This window comes from Pleurodeles waltl, chromosome 5 (assembly GCF_031143425.1).
Source record: "Pleurodeles waltl isolate 20211129_DDA chromosome 5, aPleWal1.hap1.20221129, whole genome shotgun sequence".
NCBI lineage: Eukaryota > Metazoa > Chordata > Amphibia > Caudata > Salamandridae > Pleurodeles > Pleurodeles waltl.
This window is the reverse complement of record NC_090444.1, coordinates 38,812,070-38,834,941: the sequence shown is the minus strand read 5'-3', so window position 1 is coordinate 38,834,941 and position 22,872 is coordinate 38,812,070. Positions and strand designations below refer to the sequence as shown.

The 22,872-nt window shown below is 44.0% G+C and overlaps 1 protein-coding gene across 1 annotated transcript in view; it reads right to left on the bottom strand.

Annotated features, from left to right (window-relative positions):
• The window catches only part of LOC138295315 (protein LEG1 homolog), a 73,784-nt gene that overhangs the window by 9,667 nt on the left and 41,245 nt on the right, over positions 1-22,872 (bottom strand). The window contains exon 5 of the mRNA XM_069233534.1: positions 15,166-15,404. Within this exon, the coding sequence (XP_069089635.1) occupies positions 15,166-15,404 (239 nt within the window). The remainder of the gene's footprint in view (positions 1-15,165; positions 15,405-22,872) is intronic.

Here is a 22,872-nt window from a genome sequence, read left to right as displayed (position 1 = left end):
CTGCACAGTTGAATTGTGATGGATGTCTCTTCCAATTATACTTTGGGTTATGTCTCGCTCGAAGCTGCCCCTCAACCTTCAATGCTCTGCTCTCCACACTCCACTGCCCCTATGGTAGCAACTTCAGTGCACATAGCCTGCCGTACACTCCACATTTCACATACTACATGGAATGCCCTGGGATTGAACTCACCACAAAAACATTATAAATGTCACGGAGCGAGATACACTAGAACACCCACATTGCTTTTTTTTACAGGAAACCCACTTGATCAGGACTGAGGTCACTAAATTACAAACTAAATGGCGGGGTCAAGTATATGGCCCAGGCTTCTCTACCTGTGCTATGGGAGTAGCTGCAAGGATTTGTGCAGGCATCCTTTTTAAAATGAAGGTGGTCCAAACTAAGGGAGTGTAGGGAGGCCACATTGTGCTAATGAAAGGCACCTTATATGATGCTCTCTTGAATATAGGAACAATTTATGCTCCTCACACAGCCCAGCTAGCCTTTTTGTCCCATCTATCCCCCCCTGATAGTTGCTTCGAATGCAGATGTGTCGATCATAGGACTGGAACAAAGAAAAAGACAGGTCAACACCCCTCACCGCATTCTCTCATTAACCTTAATGCTTCTCATGTAAAACAATGGATTTTACAATGGATCTTAGGCGACACATGGAACTTTAAACACCCTGTCATTGTGAAACCACTTTTTAAACCCTTGGTCATAAACTGAACTCGAGGCTGGATAGACTCTGATGCTTCTCTACTGTTTGCACTCAGGTGACATATATTTAATAAAAACAGAGGGTGATGTTCGATCAACGCCCCTTTCTAATAACACTGTCCCAACAGGAGATTATCTCCATGCTGATGCACCCCAAGGAACACATGGTTTCCCTGCAAAATGTTATATTGTATTGGTTCAAAACCCTACAAGGACCCTTCTGATGTAGAATCATATCACACAATCCCCAAGTTGAATTTGTATTACAAAATATTAAACAAGCTTTTAGCCTATAGGCTTTTTTCAGTTCTGCCAAACATTATCAATGAGGACCAAGAGGGATTTATCCCAGGCCATAATATATTGAATAATCTCCATTAGCTCTGTGACTGAGGGTGAATCTATGCATTGGTCAGCATTTCATCCATCATCTGTTATTTTAGTTTTTTTGCCCTAAGTGGGAAGGGTATGCACAGACGTGGGTTCCACGCTCACTGTGCCACTGGATTCAATCTAGCTTGGGTGATACACCAGAACTGGTTCCAGGATGCTTGTTTCAGGTCCAGGGAGGATCTGGCATGGCAGTTTGGGCTGGACTGTTCCCATGGGGTGCAGGGTCAAATCTGGTTTGCATATGGCAGAGTCCAAACTGGATGGTGTGGTGGGCAAAACAATTATGGATTAAACCCAGATCTTTGGACTGGGGGTGAATATTTGCATTGTTCAGCATTCCGTCCATCATCTATTTTTTAACATTCTAAAAGTGCCATTTTCAGAATTACAATTTAAAATCAGATGTCACCTAGGGCTAGATGTATGAAAGCCTTTTACCGGTCACAAATGGTCCAACGTGTTACCGACTCACAAAATAGGTTTGCAAGTCGCTATTAGGAAGGGGCGTGCCAAGTGCGTCCCTTCCTCAAAGTGAGTTGCAGGGGGATGTAATATTGTTTTGCAACTGTGAATGTGGTCGCAAAACAATTGTAGTTACCACAAACTTCTCCTTTGTGAAAGGAAGAGAAAATATTTTTTCAGAGCAGGTACTGGTCCCACGGTCCACTGCCTACTCTGAAAAAATGAAAAGAACACTTTTCATTTTTTGTTTGAAATGCAGCCCATTTTGTTTTAAATAAAATGGGCTGCATTTAAAAAAAACTCTGCTTTATTTAGAAAGCAGCAACAGACAAGGTGGCCTGCTGTCCTCAGCTGGCCATGATCCGTGTGAGTGCAGCCATTCCCACTGGGGTTGCAAATCTTGACCTACCTCATGGATATTGATGAGGTAGGTCAATTGTGACCCCGTTGGGAATTGTAGACAGTGTTAAACACACTGTTATGCATCCCAGTTTGCAATTTCCTAATAGCGCATCGCTAAGATTCACTATTAGGAAAGCATAAAGCAAAAGCTACATACATCTGCCTCCATAAGTTTGGATTTTAAGTGGTGATTTCAGAGACACAAAACATTGTGATCCTATGTCTTACCCTTTGGAAGTTATACTTATAAAATGTAATAAGGTGTTATTAATGTTAATCTATGGGGGAGATAGGCCTTGCAGTAGTGAAAAATGAATTTAATAGTTGTTTACTACCTGAATATGTAAAACTAAACGCTACATGTTAAACGTTTTAAATACACTTCACCCTGTCCTTGGGGCTGCCCAGAGGCTAACTTAAGGGTTGCTTACATATATTAAAAAGGAAGGATTGGGTCTGGCAAGAGGGTTAATTTGCCAGGTTGAAATGGCAGTTTAAACTGCACCCACAGGTTCTTCAGTGGCAGACCTGAGATATGTTTGAAGGGCTAATAAACTGGGTGGCACAAACAGTGCTGCAGGCCCACTAGGTAGCATTTAATTTATAGGCCCTAGGCACATGTAGTTCACTTTACTAGGGACTTATAGGTAAATTATATACACCCATTGTGGATGAGCCAATACTAACATGCTTTAGGGCGAGAGCACATGAACTTCAGCACTGGTTAGCAGTGACTGAGTTCCCAGAGTCCTAAAGCCATCAGAATCAATGTGAGCAAAAAAAGGAGATCAGAAGACAAAAAGACAGGGGAAACCACACCAAGGATGCCAGGTCTAACATGCAGCCGTTCATAACAGACCGTGTATTGCAGGGAAATGAATAAAAATCTTTTACTCAGCCCCGAAGGCACACGTGAAAACAGGAAAATGTATCTCAGCCTCCTGGCCGATACATAGAGGTAAGAGGGAGGGCTGGCCCCTGTCACCCTTGCTCTTTGTTATAACACCCCGACTTAACCTCCACAGCCTACAGTGGAGTATTCAATTGCATGGCATCCATCATGCCATTTCTGTATATTCAGATGATGAGATTCTGTGTTTCAGAGATGCCTCCATTGACTTTACCTCTATAAATCGAACACTCAATGACTTAGCCACTATATCTGGCCTAAGGGTTAATTGGAAAAAAAACTTGTATTTTCCTCTTCTAACCAAGATTATGACTCTCAATGCTGGTTCTCCTAGACTGCAAACCAGTATGGATACTTTTAACTTTCTAGGTATTACCGTCTATCATTCTGCTGCTGATCAATGGTATGGAAACTTGGGTAGAGCATATGAAACCCTCAAGGTACAGTTTGCTTTCTGGTCAGCGTTCTCTCTGTTGGTCACAGGACATGTAGCAATAGTGAAAATGGTGATACTACCCTCAAACTGTTGTACTTTGTTAACTTACCTACCATAATCCCTCACTTCGTTTTCATAAATGACCTGCAAATACGTTCAGTTTAATTCATGTCAATTAGCAGATTGTGGGTTATTTCCATTAATTGTCTTTTAACAAGCTCAATTTGGTTGGACATTCAAATTGAATAGAAGAAAATCATGTACAGTTATTGGGGGGACATCAACACCAGGAGCCATTGGATAACTGTATGGCTTACAGTGTTACTTTGTGATGGCCTTTGGGCTAGCCTAAATTGCTATATTGTTTCTCTTTTTTCAATATGTATTATTATTGAATGCTCCCCCAAAACTTGTTACATTGATTGGAGATGTATTAAGGCATCAATAGATGCGTATTACACCTTAACAATATGGCCCCTGCTTTTGATCCAATCTGCACTGTTAACGTAGTGTTTAAGCATGGAATTTGGTTGTTATCTCCTCGACCCATAACCAAGGAGATTTCTGTCTCTGAAATGTATCAGCACTTTTACGTTTTGCTGTTAAAGTATTGTTACCACCTTGAAGGACCATGATGTGTTTGTTCCTCTACTCAAACAAGCCTTCAATTGTATATATACATACCAGCACATGATCATTTTAACCTATGGGGAGCCTTGAAGTGTGATGTAAACTTCAAATTGTCTTGAGCAAGCTCCCTGAGCTCGGAAACAGGACTTCACTTCACATGGCACTTTAGTTAAGTGCTGGAAGGTGTGAACATTGACAATTTTGCGTTAGGCTAACTTCTGATGAGTGACACTTGGAAGGTCTGTGTTTCATCAACAATACGAAATTCAGGCCCAGATTTATGAAGGGCATAATGCCAACTATCGCCACATTAGCGTAATTGTTTTGCGCTAATGTGGCGATAGTGTAGCAGTCCCTTCATATACTTAGCAGGGGGACCATCAAGTTTTACTAAACCACTGCTACTGACTTTGCATATGTGGCAGCACTTTTCTGACATTCAATTTTTTGGGAGTAAAGATTAGCTGCTGCCTGAATCCAGCATGAGCCAGATGTGAAACCTAACAGGGGCCTCCTGTCCTGCTAGCAGGAATGAGGGTGAGAGCCGAGCAGAGGATTTGGAGAGGTGAGTGCATTTCTTGGGGGGTGGGCAACATACTTTGTGCCCATGCTTTGGGTTAGGGCTGAGTGTCCTGCTGTGTGTGAGGTGAGTGGAAGATGTGTACCACGAGCAGGACTGTGTGCACAAGAGCAATTTTAATGGAGTTTAGAGGCAGCATGAATGTATTGAATTAGATCTCCAACAGCCTATTACAGGATGCAGGAAATGCTAAGACAGTGGATGAGAATGTTAGTGAATTGTCCAGTGACACAAGACAGTTTTTTAAAGTGTATCATTTGCAGCAGTAGTGGAAGCTTCCACAACTGTACTCCAGTAAACTGCAAAAGTTCAGACCATGCCTCTCTCCTTTTCACAACTGAAGCCCAATCTGTGGTCGGTAAGGTGCAGTTGGCACCCACTGCAGCAGCCTATGATTTAACTTTGGTTTGCTGCACTGGAGCCTGTCTACACAGTCCATATACTCTGCCCGCAATTGTGTTACTGTGAGCATGACACAGTGTTTGGACCACATAACAAACTGTAACATGGAAAAAGTACTGTATGCTAACCCAACAGCAAATTTTGTTACAAACAATCAAGACCCCAATCAGGGCTCCAAGCACAGACAGCGCATCACGCTCAGGGAGGTTAGGATTAAAGGGAGGGAACAAAGTGGTGATGTGGCGGCTGTTGGGCTGCCCACCTAGTGTTAACAAGTATGGCAGCTAGCATATTTTACTTTCTGTCTGCTTTCTAGCTGAAGAGAATTTCTAGAGTTCCTTAAACTGTGCAGTAGCTGTTAAAGCCTTTAAGTCTCTGTGAAAGTCGAGCATTGCCTTAATTATGGCAACAATATGCAGTAATGTTAGATTAGATGGCAAATGGATAGCTTCAATCAACCTCGCAGAACTTGATTCTATGTGAGGATCAGAGGCTCTGATTATGCTTTCTCTATCCTTACTACTCCAAAACAGTAGCCAATCAACAAACAGTAAACATATTAATAAACCACATTCTACATGAGGCTTTGAACCATGCCTCCATAATCGTCTACCAATAGCAGCAAGGCATAACATACCAAACAGTGAAACACCACATTGACTGCCTCTTTCTTTGCTGCTCCACAGTCAAGATAAGTGTTTCACTATTTTGCATAACTGCTTGTAATTGCTTTGGTAAATGTACATATGTGTATATATTTTATTTAAAGCTGTGTGCTTTATGCTACTACCAATCAACTGGTCTGTGCCCTTTCACATTTTTGTGGTCTTTTTATTGCTCCTTGTCTGTGTCATGGGTCTGCTCTCTGGTCCTCTTCCTTTTCTCCTTTTATCTCGGGCGCATGTTGTGCCTCCCTCCTACCCTCTTCCTTTAACCAGTACACGTTGGTCACACTCCTACCATCTAAGCGTCAGTCCCTGGAAGCATGTGCGTCCACATAGCTTTTCAGCTGTGTGCACATACTCTGTGACTTAGCGATGCGGAGAGCACTTTCCGTTCAACAACCTCGCTGATAATATCGCTGGTGCCACCCGGCCTGGGCTGCAACAACAAGGTGAAAACTGCAGGCAATTTTTTGTTATTGGGGCATATATTGATAAAAATGCTAATGATTGAAGTTTTTCTGCTGCATTTAAAGTGATCTCCTGATGGAGACATAGGTCCTCATTACGAGTCTGGCGGGTTACTGACCACCAGACTTGTGGTGGCAGTCCCACTGCCGATGGGCCGGCGGTGAAGACTGCCATATTATGAGTGTGGCGGGTTGGCCTCTGGCAACCCGCCACATCCCCACCTGTACCGCCAGGGCAGTTGGACAGCCAGGCTGGAGATTAGCATCTCCGACCCAGCGGTCCACTTAAGACCGCCAGCGGTATCACAAGTCAGCTTTCCACCAGGGTTTGCGTGGCAGTAGCACTGCCACGAAAACCCTGGCAGAAAAGTTACAGGTGACATGAAATTTCTTTACTGTCACTGGCAGATGACTCCCCCAACCCCCCTACAACCCAATAACTCCCCACCCTCTTTCATACCAGAAGCCTGCATCCCCTCTTTCAGTATAGCACCCACACCCCCACCCCCTTCCAGTACAGCACCCACACTTACATACACTCATTCACCCACACTTACATACATGCATTCACTCACACGCATCCATACACACATTCACTCACACGTATCCATACTCGCATTCACTCACAAGCATCCATGCACGCATTCACTCACACGCATCTATACTCGCATTCACACAAACATTCCAACATGCAATCACTTCAACAATGATACACGCTTTCAAACACCCATACACACATGCATACACACTTACATTCACACATGCAGACAACACCCACTCACACACGTACACACAACAACCCCCATTCTCCCACCCACCTCCCCTGTCAGACGATTGACTTACCTTGTCTAGCGAGGGGGTCATCTGGCAGGGAACAGGAACAGGCACTTCAACCTCGGGCAGCACCCCGCCATCAGGACACCGCCAGACCGTATTACAGGTCTTAATACGGCTGGTGGAGTCCTTTTGACATGGCGGGGACGGTGGTGGAACTGCCCCTGCACCTCCGACCTCCAGCACAACTACTGGAGGATTTCTGCATAAATTGTGGCGAAAATCCTTCAGTACTCGTAATATGCTGGCCAGTCTTCTGGCGCCTGTGGCTTTGGCGGTCTTAGGAAAAGACCGCCAAAGTTGTAATGAGGGCCAGAATTTTGGGAAACTCATTCTAACTAACCTCTTAGCCTCCCTCCAGCTAGCTCCCTTGATGCCCTTCACTTTGAGTCTGGGGCTGTAATAAATATATTAGGCTTCTGGGTAAGTTTTCCTCCCCTTTCTTTTTCATTCTCACTTGTCCTTTCTTCCCACATGGGACCTTTGATTTGGAAGTTTCTTTCTCTTGCTACCATGTCTAAATATGACCAGTAGGACCAAGGCCTTGAGGCTTTGTGGTCCTAATGAAGATGAAGATTATTATTACCATGGTAGTTTTGTTGAAGTTATTGATCACTCAGTTCAGCGTCTCTGGACAAAGCTCTTTCCTCTGCCCTTTAACCCATTACTAAAAAACTTGATAAACTGTCTGGCCTTTCCTCGGATCCTTCCCCTACCCCTCCTGCTGGCCCCTCCAATCCACCAGAAGTACCCAATGAACCTACTTGGCCAGTTCCATAACCGGCAGTAAATTATCACAAGAGGTTTCAGGGGAGCACACTTATAGCTGTAAGAAGAGCTCAAAATATCCTTCCACCTCAACACATACTGATACAGATACTGATTCCTCCTCCTTTTTTTCATCATTGCAAACATGGCACTCAGGGACATATTTATACTTTGCTCGTGCCATTTTAGTGTAAATAAGTTTGATGCTAAAACAGTGCTGAGCTAACTCCATATTTATATTTTGGCACTAGACCCCTCTAGCGGCAAAATGTTGGATTTAGCGTCATGTTGTGGATGCAGCAAACAACCTTACGCTAATTAGATGCAAGGTAGGCAGCCCCGTCCACAATATGATGCTATCCCCCTACTGCCTTATTTATACTCCGGCGCAGAAACGATATGCATGAAGTAGACAGACCCAAATAATGGCACTAAGCATGCTTAGCGCCATTATTTAACACACAGGTCAGACCAGGCATTAGGCTACCTGTGGACCCATTTCCATGGCCAAACACCATGGAATGGGCCCACAGATGCCCACCCCAAGCCCTGGCAGCACCCCCACCCACACCAGAGGAACACTATAGGATGGGGGACCCCATCCTGGGTAAGTTTAGGTAAGTATTATTATTATTTTTTAATGTGCCATTGGGAGGCCCTTACACAGTGCCCCCCTGCCTGGCACTGGGTCCTTTGGCCTTGTCCAGGGAACACCGGTCCCCTGTGCTGGCCATTGGGGTGGTGGGCATGACTAATTTTTGGGTGCTAGTGCATCAGAAAATGACGCTAGGCTGGTTAGCGGCATATTTATTGCTGCTAACCAGCCAAGCGTAATTTATGACCCACTGCCACCCCCCCTCGGCTAGCATCTTTGTTTTAGATGCTATCCTATCCTTAGCGCCGGCATGCGCCATTCCATAGAAAGGGCGCATGACTGCTGCTATGGGATGGCGCTAGCCGGTGTTAAGGAAATCAGTTTTTATACGAATTGGCCCACAATTAGTGGAATTGGCTACCGCTGAACCTGCTCCTTTAGCTGAAGGATAATTGTTTGGGGATATTTTTGTCAAGGCTCTTGCCAAGTATGTGAATATATTTCCTTTTTTGGACAAAGCACAATAAATAAAGAAAGCATTGAATCTCCTTTTTGGCAGAGCCAGTCGTGGCAGACGACGTACGAGGAGGACTGATCGCTTCAACCAGCAAGGCCCTCCATGAGGATTTGTTTACAATTATATTGGATTTTGGCAGGATCCAGCCCAAGCAGGCTTCTTCCCTTCAAGGTCCACAGGTTTCTGAGGGATTTTAAACAGAGGTGTAACCAAGCCTCTGCCTCTCAATCTACAAGTAATGGTTCTTCAGCTTTCAAATCTTAAGTTGGGGGGCAGACTTCATCATTTTGTACACAAGTGGGCACTGATTTCACCAGATTATTGAGTTCAGGCGAAGGTGCAATGTTACCACACAGAGCTCACTCAACACCCTGTCTAGTCCTCTCCCCACCTCCTCTCCTTTTTTCCCAACTAAACATGAACTTCATAGACTCAGAGATTAAAGAACTCTTGAGAAAACAAGCTACTACACTAACCTCCTCTCACCAAAAATGTTTTTGCAGCAATATATTCCTGGTACAGAAAAAAGGTGGAGGTCAAAGATTGGTTCTCAATTTCAGTGATTTCAATCCGTAGGATATCTATTGTCATTTCAAGATGGAGGGCATCCATGTTCTATGAGTCTTTCAGGATCAATATTGGATATTACGCCTAGATTTAAAAGAAACTTACCTGTCAGTTTCTATTTTCCCCCCTCACAGGCATTTTCTTGAGTTTCAGTAGAGAAATCAATGGTATGAATATCTATCTCTCCCGTTCGGGCTGGTGTCAGCTCCTTAGGCATTCACAAAGTTCATGAAACCAGTAGTAGAACATCTAAGAGAGATTGGAGTCTGCATAATCGTCTACTTAAACTCCATAATTCTGATGGCTCAAGACAAAGCTCAACCTTAGATGGATCTGTCCTATGCAGTGTCACTGCTTCAAAATTTGGGAATTGTAATCAATTCCAAGAAATCAAAGATGAGTCCGTCGCAACAGGTATAATTGTTTGGTTTTCAGATAGATTCTGTCAAATCTCAACTCCAACTTCCCCATGCAAAGGTGAAATCCATTCAGAGAGAATTAACATTGTTTCTGTTTAGTCGGATGTTGTCTTTGAGATCCCCATCACTGATTATGGGTATGTTAGCTTCTTCTATTCAGGCGATCTTCCCAGGTCCCCTGTATTACAGAGCTTTACAGAGGCTAAAAATCCATTATCTCCAGAAAGGTCTATCTTATGATACTCCGGCTCCTTTATCTATAGAGGCGCGAGAGGAGCTTCAATGGTGTCTCCTCCATATGGATGCTTGGAATGGCAAGACCATTATTGGGGCAGTCCCAGATGTCACCATAGAATCAGATGCCAGTCACTGGGCTGGGGGTGCAAGGTGTAAGGACTTTTCTACAGGAGGTCAATGGTCATCAGAAGAATTAGGGCTTCACATAAATTGTCTAGAGCTACTGGTGGGGTACTTCACCATAAAATCCCTTTCTCCCACGAAGAGCATCCTTCAATGGGCAATGCATCCTCAGTCAGATACATCAATTGCTTGGGGGGCACCATATCTCGGCTCTTATCAAACATAGAAAGGGAGTTTTGGCACTTCTGCCTCAGTCAGAAAATTACTGCAAAAGCAGAATATATTCAAGGCAAGAACAACAAGGTGGTGGATTGGAATCCCAGGTTTCTTGTGGATTACAGCAAATGGAAACTCCATCCATGCATCTTCTGGAAAATAATACTGTCTCTGGATCAATGTCATATAGATCTTTTTGCATCTCACCTGAACTCTTAGCTCGAAGATTTTGGCCACGGATACATTTCTAAAAGATTGGTCAGGTCATCTGAATTATGCGTTCCCTTCCTTTTACATGATTCCGAGGACTAATGCACAAGTCAGGTGGCAATTGGCATCGATAATTTTGATTACCTCGCTGTGGAATACACAAGCTTGGTTCACAGTTCTTCTGGAGATGTCAATTGCTCGCCCCATCCTTCTTCCAGTTTTTACCATCCCCTTTACCTTCAAAGGCTCCAAAGACCCAAACCCTTCCATTATAGGCTTACCATCTCTCACCAGCCAGTGTCACCAGTGGTTGACCAAGGCCAGGTCAGACAGGGCCCCTGGGCCAAACAGCCTTCCACGGCCCCTTTTAAACCAGGGCATTTCTTTTTTAGCCTAAAACCTCACCCCACTTTTAATCACTGCGTAGGTAGCTCGGTAATACTGGATTCCTGGTGTGTGGCCATCATTTAGCCCATCTTTAAGGGTGGTTTCAGATCTAACCCCAGCAGCTGCATACTGATAACTTTCCTGGATAAGGAAGCAGCATTCTTTGCTAGCTTACTTTTACAGGTCCTGCTACAATGGGTGGAGTCAAGGGGGGTCATCCTGAAGAACCAAACTGGGTTATCAAAAAATCTGGCACACTGATAAACCTGCTGGCTATATCCTTGCTTTCGGAAAAGTCAATAACATTGTAAATCTTGTTGCACTGTTGTTTAGTTTATTTCAGGGCTGCATTTGACTGTGTGTTAAGGAACTGTGGCATACCACCAAACCTCCTGGTGGCTATTATTGAATTGCAAACTAACACATGGACATGCATCACATTGGGTGATTGTTCCTGTGTTACCAGGAAAATTGCAACCTCATGGGGGGCAAAACAGGGGGGGGGGTTGGCTCCCCTGCATTTCAGCTTGTTCATCTCTGACTTGTCCAGCGCCCTTGACCCTATCAACAGTCACCCCTCCCAAGATAGGATGTGAACACATCAGCAATGTGCTTTATGTAACTGACTTAGCGTTGTTCAGTGACTCTTATCGCCAACTGTTTGGAGGTCCACCTAAGGAAAACCAAAACAGTAACACCGGAAAGGAAAATCAACAAGTGGGGTTGCTGGAACTTTAACAAGAATACAATGACAAATACCTGGGGGGGTCATCCTTTTATCGACATATGGAGGCAGTTATAATCAAAGCTTTGGCTCTTCAGTCATCATTCTCAAAAGTGGCAAATTTGTGAACAAACTGATCACTATGATATATAAGTTTGCACTCAGTCTGAGGAGATTATCCTCAGCTACCCAGATGTGGCTGAAATTCAACCTCTTCATCCAAGGGGGTTGCTGGGACCGGTGTGTTTTTAAACTTTTGCCACAAACTTCGGCTTGCCAGGAAAGGAAGCCTAGAGACCCTACTGTGGAATGAAATTCAACCCGGCAGTCCCAGACAACCTCATTTTCTGTACCTCAAGGCTGCCATAGTATTCTAAATGCTGAGGACCTCAACATGCCTTCAAACAATGCATTGAGAAGCGTGTATGCCTCCTCTCATGCCAGGCGGACATGGCTGTCCTAAAAAAGTGCAAGCATACATAGGCTGTCATCAGGTCCTACTAGCAACTGCAACTATTATCCAATTTTTTTTGCAGGTACTCAAAACACCAAAAAAGATTCATGGCCCCCAGGCTTACTGATTGGCTGTTCCTGAAAAATTCCTGCAATATCTCACCAGGTGCCTCCTCCATAAAGGCTCCCCTTCTGTCTGAAATAAAGAGGGGCATATTTATAATGCGCTAGCGCCACCTTGCGTCACATTAAGGTCATACGCTAATGTGGCCCAACGAGGCTGAAATTCCCATGTCGTATTTACAGAGTGGCGCAATGCATGCATTGTGCCACTCTGCAACCCTTTGCGCTACCTTATGCCTGCGCAGGGGAACCGTTCGGGGAGCCGGAAAAATGGCGTAAGGAAATCTATGAGATTTCCTTGCGCCTTTTTTTACGGCACTTTTAACCCCTGCTCAAGAGCAGGTATTAGAAGGGGGCTTCCATTCTTTAGAATGGAGCCCTATGTACTCTGCATGAGTAGCGCCAATATTTTGGCACTACTCCTGCGGAGTACATCAATAGCGTCATGAGAAATTACGCTATTGCCCCCTACCCTGCGCCATGTTTAAAATATGGAGCACACATGGCAGCTGTAGGGGGGTGCTAAGGGGCACAGGGAAAGTGGTTCTGCACTTTCCATAAATCTGCCCCTCAGTGACTAAGAAAGTGTCCCCGGTTACAGAGATATTTATATTTTCACCTCTTCACACCTGTGTTTGCTCATGAAATTCTGCTCCTTGGTTACAGTGATTTTTACCTTTTTATCTGTCTACCTCTGTGTTTGCTTATGACATCTTATCGCAACTTTGCTGATACTTTAATAAGTGTATTTTGCAATCAGGCATCGGAGCTACGGTGACAACAGTCTTCTCCCTGGTTGCAGACTCCTAGCCGGTGCTTGCCTTTGGCATGAGGGTTTAGCCGCTGTGCACACCCCCCCCATGGATGACATCTGTTGCTGCCTTCAAATGCACTTTGGTTGCATGATATAGCCACGGTTCAAGCCCTTTATAATGCACCTCTTCTGCCCTTCATACAGCGCTTTGCACTTCCTTTCAGCAACCGCAGGGCTTCCTAGCGCTGGTTGCGGTTTCGAACACTGGGCGGACTCGTGGCCGCTCTCTGCTTCTCTTGTTTACAGGTGAATCGGCGGCTGTTTTTCGATATCACATGTTGCACTTTGTTTTTTGTCTTTTTCACAGTTGCTGCCTGTTGTCATGTATTTACCAGCTCTAACGATGCTGATGGGTTAGGTGTGAGGATCAGGCTCCGTGTACCTTTTACTGGTTGACAGAAGCTGTTCTCTTTTATCACATGTTGCACGTTGTTCCCATTCGGCACTGGATCAATGGTGTGAAACATGGTTTTGCCAATTGCCGCAAGTTTGTGTGTTACTTAGGCCGGTCCCCCTACTCAGTTTGTGAGTCTATTGTATGTATTGGCAGCACCTTAATTGTAAACATGTTGTGATGTTTTATTTTATTCTTGACTCTGAATATTGTAAATGCTATTGTTAATTGTAATGGTTTTAATTAACCACACAATAAATATATTTTGATAGGTGTATGCTGTCTAGTACAGGATGTCCACTACAGTCATTCCCTTCTAGTACAATGTCCTGTATGTGGAGAAGTTCCGACTTTTGCCAAGCATCGGGTGTGCGCTACACACTACTCCACACATGCCATGCATCGGGTATGCTACACACTGCTCCACACATGCCATGAATCTGGTGTGCGCTACACACTGCTCCACACATACCATGCATCGGGTGTGCTCCACACTGCTCCACACATGCCATGCATCGGGTGTGCTACACACTGCTCCACACATGTATTGGGTGCACTACACTCTGCTCCACACATGCCATGCATCGGGTGTGTGCTCCACACTGCTCCACACATGCCATGCATCAGGTGCACTCCACACTGTTTCACACATGCCATGCATCGGGTGTGCTACACACTGCTCCACACATGCCATGCATCGGGTGTGCGTTCCACACTGCTCCACACATGCCATGCATCTGGTGTGCGCTACACACTGCTCCACACATACCATGCATCGGGTGTGCTCCACACTGCTCCACACATGCCATGCATCAGGTGTGCTACACACTGCTCCACACATGCCAGGCATCAGGTGCACTCCACACTGCTTCACACATGCCATGCATCGGGTGTGCTACACACTGCTCCACACATGCCATGCATCGGGTGTGTGCTCCACACTGCTCCACACATGCCATGCATGCCTTCTTTGGGAGGTGCAGATTTTCCCATGATTGCGTCTGCTTCCTAATCATAGCCAGTTGTGTGCAAGTTTGCCTCAGTGTTTTGTACCTGTTGAAGTATCCAGACACTAGTGTTTTTTGACCATTACTCATAAACAGCATTTAGATCAAAGATCCCTCAGTTTTCATGTCAAAAGTCCTAAGCTTCTTATCGCCATTCGTATTTACAGTACATCTTGGCATCCTGGAGTTGTGGGTGAGTATGAAAGTCAGTCGTGTGCAGTGCTGCGCTGCTCCACTTTCTAGTAAATATGCTGCTGTGTCTACATTTCCACCATCTGTGGTGGGTGGTCTATTTTCATTTGCATTCTGGAAACCCACGGCTGGGGTAACCTTATGAGCATTGCCAGAGTGGCATATGTTTTAATTGCAGACTGAGAATGCCCCTTGGTTTTGGGAGGTTTCAAACTTCTGATGCACACATGCCTTGGGACCTCCTCTTCCCATTCCTTGAGTTGAATTTGCAGCTTCAGATTTTGTGGCACTCCTAATGCAGAAACCTACCAGGATTCCTTCAGGAATTCCTCATGAGCATAAACTGAGGTATTTTCAGCCATGAATATAGGCTTCTGACCAAAACTAGCCCTACTAATAGCACCCTCCCAGGCATTTTCTATCAATAAGAGGTGAATCTACTGAAATAAATATTTAACCGTTTTATATATATTAAACGTTTTAAAATGTATACATGAAAACACATACATACCAGTAAACTCATTAAGGTCTCTCAACGTCTTTAACATTTGACAGGCTATGTTTTGTTTCAGTGTGAAATCAAGGACGAGTGGGCATATATCAGTAGGCCTCAAAATGCGGGGTGGTAACTTCTCCTGAAATTGTTTCATGTTCGGATAGTTAGTTCCAAAGCCAGTAGCACCAACAAAGTGCACCCCTCTTCCTAATCCATCCTCAAAGTCTGCTTCGGGTTCGGACAGGAACATTAATCTGAAATATAAAAACAAGCATAGAGGAGTCCGAGATGAAAAATGTCCCTTAATCTAAGAACACACCATACAATGCACACAGTGAAGCTTGACCACATCTGGTAGAACAGACACCAGTGATCTGGTCACCAGGTGCCTACAAATAAGGAAACGTAAATATAACAGCATTGTGCAAGGGAGAGTAAAATGTTAGTCATCTCCATGTACTAATGTTCTACTGCAACACATCATTTGAATCTTGCATTAGCAACATGAAAATAATGTTATTTCTGACCCTGCTCATCTTATGAGGTACGGTCATTAGTAGTACCTAAAAGTAGGTTGAGAAGACAATTTAGATAGGCTTATACTTGAAGTATGATAAAGAACAAAGATCTTTGATAATAGCGTTATAAAAGGCACCTAGAATATTGTGGGCCCGAAGCTGTGCTAATTGGTTGACATCTCCCTGAATGTGAACCATAGAATCTACCAGCAGAATTGTTAATAATTGTGATGTTAGAATCACTACTTGTAAACCTTGCTGTGAAAGGAGATTCCTCTGTGTTTCTGGTAGACACAATATTTCAGGAGGCTGAGAGTGCAATTCTTGATAATCAAGTGATGGACACGACTGCCTTTTTTGCACCCTTAAGCTCTCTCATGTTCACTGTTCACATGAACTTTGTTCCATTAAAAGAAATAAGAAGAAATCTGGACTTGCTTAACTGGACACCTCTAATACTAGTGATATGAAAAAAGAAAGAAAAAACTAAGAAAACCTGGTTTAGGAAGCAAAAAGGAAAGGTAATGATCAACAATGGCTCTACACAAGCTTATGTCACCAAGGGACTAAGCCAACTTCTGAAAGTTCATCAATAACCTGAAAACAGCCAAGATTCAAAAGCTAGAAATGGGGTAAAACATATTAACACACAATACTACTCACAGAAAGTCACTAATGATAATGCTTCAACAGCCAACGTAGAAACCTCAATCCCCTTTAGTTTGTCCAGCAGCGCACAAAGGTAAGAGACTATTACTTTATCTCAGCTCAAGCAAGCATCAAGGTGCTGTAACTCAGATGGTACCCCAGGCCTAAATGCAAATCCTGCCTCAGTAAATAAGTTAGATACTGACAGTTGAGAAAATAAAGTGTATCCTCTTTTCTACTGTTCTTCCCAACTGTCACATATAATGTTTTCCAAATTCATGAAAATGGTGACAGGGAAACCTCTTCCAATGACTCTAATAGCCCTTTTAGAAGCTTCAGCAAAAAATGATCCTGAATTGATTTAGAAGCTCTTGAAAAGTGGGCTATGGAGAAACAAATAATACCTGTTAGAAATGGGGTCTTTGGGTCTCAGTCAGGTTACCCCCTGCCCAAGCAAGGACCCTCACTCTAATCAGGGTAAGTCACACACAATCCAAATTATCCTGTGCCCACCCTCTGGTAGCTTGGCACTGAGCAGTCAGGCTTAACTTAGAAGGCAATGTGTAAGGTGTTTGTGCAATAACCCATACAATAACACAGTATAACACCACAAAAATATACCACACAAAATATATAATATTTATCTTGTTAAATGTGGGTCAAAACAATCAAGATTTCATAAGTACACGTTAAAATATCACTTTAGAGAATGATAAAAGGAGTCTTTAGTCTTTAAAAAGCAAAAAGTGTTTCTTGCAAGCACAAAGTACCTGGTTTGCATTCAAATTCTCTGCAAGGAATCGCAGAGTAGGCGATGCGTGGAAAACGGGGAGGTGTGCGTCAGTTTCTCTGGGTGCACACAGATGATGCGTTGATAATTTTCCACTCAGGGAAGGCTTTACGCTGATTTCCGGCACGCTGCCTTGGATCCTCTTTGGGTTGCAGGGTTTTCGGACACCCCGGGGATGATGTGAAGAAATCCTGGTCGTGCAGGATGAAGTCACAGCAGCTGCGTCGATCCGGTGGGCGATGCGAGGAAATTTCTGTTGCACGGCAGGTGCTGTGTCAATTCTTCTCACAGGAAGTCGGGCTGCGTCATTCCGGTTCAGCTTTGCGTCGATTCAGTGGCCCGTTCATTGAAGTTCCGGTCGCAATGCTGGCGCTGCCTCGATGTCTTCTCAGGGAGCCATGCTGGGTCATTCTGGTTCAGCGTGCAGTAATTTTCTCACCACAATGCAGGCTGTGCGTCATTTCTGGCAGGCTGTGCGTCAAATTTTTGCCGCACAAGGAGTTCTTTGCAGGAGGAAGTCTTTTTGGTCCTGAGACTTCAAGGAACAGGAGGCAAGCTCTATCCATGCACTTCTCAGCAGAGCCAGAGGGCAGCAAGGCAGCAGGGCAACAGCATGGCCGCAGTCCTTCGCAGAAAAGCAGTCAGGTGAGTCCTGTGGGCAGCCAGGGAGTTTCTCCTGGCAGGTTGCAGGGTCTGGTTCAGAATTTCTTCATCAATAGTATCTTGTCCAGAAGTGTCTGAGTTGGTAGGGTCAGAGGGCCCTTTTAAATACCCAAATGTGCCTTTGAAGTGGGGGATACTTCAAAGAGTGGCTTAGAAGTGCACAAGGTCCCCTTTCAGTTCCATCCTGTCTGCCTGGGTCCAGGTAGGGGGTTCGGCAGTCCATTGTGTGAGAGCAGGCCACTGTCCTTTGACATGTAAGTGTCAGGCCCTCCACCCTCCCAGCCCAGGAAAACTCATTCAGTAAGCAGATGTGTGCAGATGTGACTGAGCATCCTGTGTTTAGGGTTGTCTGAGTGAAATGCACAAGGGAGCTGTCAAGTAACCCAGAAGATGTGGATTGTAAGGCACAGAAGGATTTAAGTGCAGAGAAATGCTTACTTTCTAAAAGTGGCATTTCTAAAATAGTAATATTAAATCCAACTTCACCAGTCAGCAGGATTTTGCATTACCATTCTCACCATACTATATATGACTGTGTTACTCCTTTCAGATCAGAATCTACTACTCAAACAGTATGTGAGGGTAGCCCTAATGTTAGCCTATGAAAGGAGCAGGCCTCACAGTAGTGTAAAACTAATGTTCTACACTACCAGGAGATATAAACTACACAGGTATATCTCCTGCCTTCTACCTACATAGCACCCTGCCCAATGGGTTACCTAGGGCCTACCTTAGGGGTGACTTATATGTTGAAAAAGGGGAGTTTAAGGCTTGACAATTACTTTTAAATGCCAAGTTGAAGTGGCAGTGAACTGCATACACAGGCCTTGCAATGGCAGGCCTGAGGCATGGTTAAGGAGCTACTTATGTGGATGGCACACTCAGTGCTGCAGGCCCACTAGTAGTATTTAATCTACAGGCCCATGGCACATGTACTACACTTTACTGGGGACTTACAAGTAAATTAAATAAGCCAATTGGATATGAACCAATGTCACCATGTTTTAAGGGAGAGAGCGTATGCACATTAGCACTGGTTAGCAGTGGTAAAGTGTGCAGAGTCCTAAAACTAGCAAAAACAGTATGTAAAAAGTGGAGCCCCCTCAGTACGACTCCACAAGCAAGATGACTGGCCTTCAGACTACAGGGAGTGCAGAATTATTAGGCAAGTTGTATTTTTGAGGATTAATTTTATTATTGAACAACAACCATGTTCTCAATGAACCCAAAAAACTCATAAATATCAAAGCTGAATATTTTTGGAAGTAGTTTTTAGTTTGTTTTTAGTTTTAGCTATGTTAGGGGGATATCTGTGTGTGCAGGTGACTATTACTGTGCATAATTATTAGGCAACTTAACAAAAAACAAATATATACCCATTTCAATTATTTATTATTACCAGTGAAACCAATATAACATCTCAACATTCACAAATATACATTTCTGACATTCAAAAACAAAACAAAAACAAATCAGTGACCAATATAGCCACCTTTCTTTGCAAGGACACTCAAAAGCCTGCCATCCATGGATTCTGTCAGTGTTTTGATCTGTTCACCATCAACATTGCGTGCAGCAGCAACCACAGCCTCCCAGACACTGTTCAGAGAGGTGTACTGTTTTCCCTCCTTGTAAATCTCACATTTGATGATGGACCACAGGTTCTCAATGGGGTTCAGATCAGGTGAACAAGGAGGCCATGTCATTAGATTTCCTTCTTTTATACCCTTTCTTGCCAGCCACGCTGTGGAGTACTTGGACGCGTGTGATGGAGCATTGTCCTGCATGAAAATCATGTTTTTCTTGAAGGATGCAGACTTCTTCCTGTACCACTGCTTGAAGAAGGTGTCTTCCAGGAACTGGCAGTAGGACTGGGAGTTGAGCTTGACTCCATCCTCAACCCGAAAAGGCCCCACAAGCTCATCTTTGATGATACCAGCCCAAACCAGTACTCCACCTCCACCTTGCTGGCGTCTGCGTCGGACTGGAGCTCTCTGCCCTTTACCAATCCAGCCACGGGCCCATCCATCTGGCCCATCAAGACTCACTCTCATTTCAACAGTCCATAAAACCTTAGAAAAATCAGTCTTGAGATATTTCTTGGCCCAGTCTTGACGTTTCAGCTTGTGTGTCTTGTTCAGTGGTGGTCGTCTTTCAGCCTTTCTTACCTTGGCCATGTCTCTGAGTATTGCACACCTTGTGCTTTTGGGCACTCCAGTGATGTTGCAGCTCTGAAATATGGCCAAACTGGTGGCAAGTGGCATCGTGGCAGCTGCACGCTTGACTTTTCTCAGTTCATGGGCAGTTATTTTGCGCCTTGGTTTTTCCACACGCTTCTTGCGACCCTGTTGACTATTTTGAATGAAACGCTTGATTGTTCGATGATCACGCTTCAGAAGCTTTGCAATTTTAAGAGTGCTGCATCCCTCTGCAAGATATCTCTCTATTTTTGACTTTTCTGAGCCTGTCAAGTCCTTCTTTTGACCCATTTTGCCAAAGGAAAGGAAGTTGCCTAATAATTATGCACACCTGATATAGGGTGTTGATGTCATTAGACCACACCCCTTCTCATTACAGAGATGCACATCACCTAATATGCTTAATTGGTAGTAGGCTTTCGAGCCTATACAGCTTGGAGTAAGACAACATGCATGAAGAGGATGATGTGGTCAAAATACTCATTTGCCTAATAATTCTGCACTCCCTGTAGAGCCTCAGGGACAGAAGCCTCAAATAACCTTGAACCCAGCACCTGGATGCTGCCATCTGTGAGTCGTACCCTGCAAGTGGTACCTCCCCAGTTCAGGCCTGAAGGTGCTCTGCCAACCCATCTGTGGACCCTACAGAACCAACACATCTCCTCCATTGCACAGCACATTACTGAGAAGAACGAATGAATCTCCTCTACTTTTAGCGTTCACTCGCATCTCAAATCTCTTTTCATCTGCAGGCCTCGACCATGGTGAATGTCCTTACATCAACCTCAAAGGACCTCGGAACCCCTGCGTCGCCACAACAGCGTGACATGTCCTTGACACCAAACTTCACGCGACAAGACTTCATCAATGGAATCCTTGATGATGAAGCAGGACATCACATCATAGATGTGCAGCTCTTTGTGACTAACACATAGCCTTGTCTTTGCGACACATACTCAACAAGAAATCCCACAATGCTCTGCAACCAGTATTTAAGGTCCTCTATTTCAGTGGGTCTAACTGGGTTCCTGCAGCCAGCTCGTACTCCATCATGGTAGGCCCGAACTTGTGACTTTGTCCCGCTCTCGTGTTACCAGCTCCACAGTTGTGCTTTGTTCTTTTTGTCACTATTTTCAATGAAACTTTTAAAATTGCATATTTTCAGTTCAACTGATTGGACTTTTGTCATTTTGGTCTTGTTTTATTTATTAAAGAACATTCTGTTATTCTAAATTTGATATGGGATCCTTTTGGGGTGTCATTTCACTGTGCTACTTTTTGAAGTCTCCACAAATAATTTATACAGTGAATCTAAGTTGAACCTCACTTCTCTGTGCCAAGCTATCAGGGGGTTGAGCACAGGTTCATTTGAGGTCGGTGAGTTTCTGCTTTAGAAGAGTTCTACCCACATCAATTAGCAACCCAATTTGCTACACAAACTTACATGTCAAAACTGCCTAAAGTGTTAGAGGAAATGGGCCAATTGGAATACCATCATACAAATGTGATTTCAGCTGTTTCTAATTAAAAAGTAAAAAAGACATTGGGTTACACACCCACAAGAAGCATATCATTGCAGTCTTTACACATACAATTGGGAGTCTAGACTGCACCTCATATGCTGCTTCCCAGGACTTAAAAATGAGAGACAGAAGTTTTTAAACCTGTTTTTCTTTTTAAAGTGGGGCATTATGATATGCAAGGGCATCCTAAGTTACTGTTAAAATACTGATGATGCGTCAGAGTTATTATGTTTTGCAAAGTTTTTAAGCATTGGTTGTACAAGATTGTATGTTACTATTTCTTTTAAATGTTTCCTTCAAGTGGTACTGTTAGTAAAGGTTTTAATTGTCTGAAACATAAAATCTAAATAATACACTAATATTAGTTACTTCACAGTCATATTTGATGTTTTTACTGACAACACTTCCTATTTTCTCAAACAAGTAATCAATCAAGGTTGCCTAAAGTGCAGCAAATTACCTGTGAGTGTATCAAGATGGTGAAAAAGTAAAGTGAAGACAGGAGCAATACAGATGCAGCAGCATGGGGAGAGCTAGGCCTGGGACGTACTCAATGGGGTCATGCTTTTTCCTCCATTAAGTAGTTCAAGGAAGGAGGAAGGGGAGCTGGGTGGCAGGGCTAGACAGGAGGCAGGAAATAATGGGTGGCAAGCTGTAGCTGCAAGGGAAAAACATGGAGAAAGTAGTAAAAAGAGGGAAAATCAAGGAGAGGGTACACAAAAAAACAGGGAAAAAGCAAGGGGAAAACGGTGACAGTGAGCAAAGCAAGGAGAAAGCACACAAAAAATCAAGGGAAAATGCAGGGTGAATTAGGGAAAAGTAAGAAGAAGGCACAAAAAAATGGAGGAAAAGTGAAGATAAGGCGCACAAAAAACAGGGGGAAAAGCAAGATGAAGGCAGAGAGATCAAGGGAAAAACTATGGGAAGGCACTTTAAAAAAGGGGTAAAAGCAAGGGGCAGACAGGAGCAAGAACAATGCAGCAGCACGAAGAGAGTTAGGCCCTAAGAGAAGGGAGAAGGTGGGTAGGCAGCAGGTGGGAAATAACAGGTGGCATGCAGGGGGGCAGGTGAAACGAAAGGTGAAGGCACAAAACAAAGTGGGGGAAAAAGCAAGGAGAAGGCACTCAAATAATAAGGGAAAAGCAAGGAAAAGGCACACAAAAATGATAGAAAAGGTAAGGAGAAGGCAGTGAAAATGAAAAGCAATGAGAAGCCGCACACAAAGCAAGGAAAAAGCAAGGAGAAGGCACTCAAAATAGGGGGAAAAGCAAGGAAAAAGCAAGGAGAAGGGACTCAAAATACGGGGAAAAGCAAGGAAAAAGCAAAGAGAGGGCACTCAAAATAGGGGGAAAAGCAAGGAAAAAGCAGTGAGAACGAGGGAA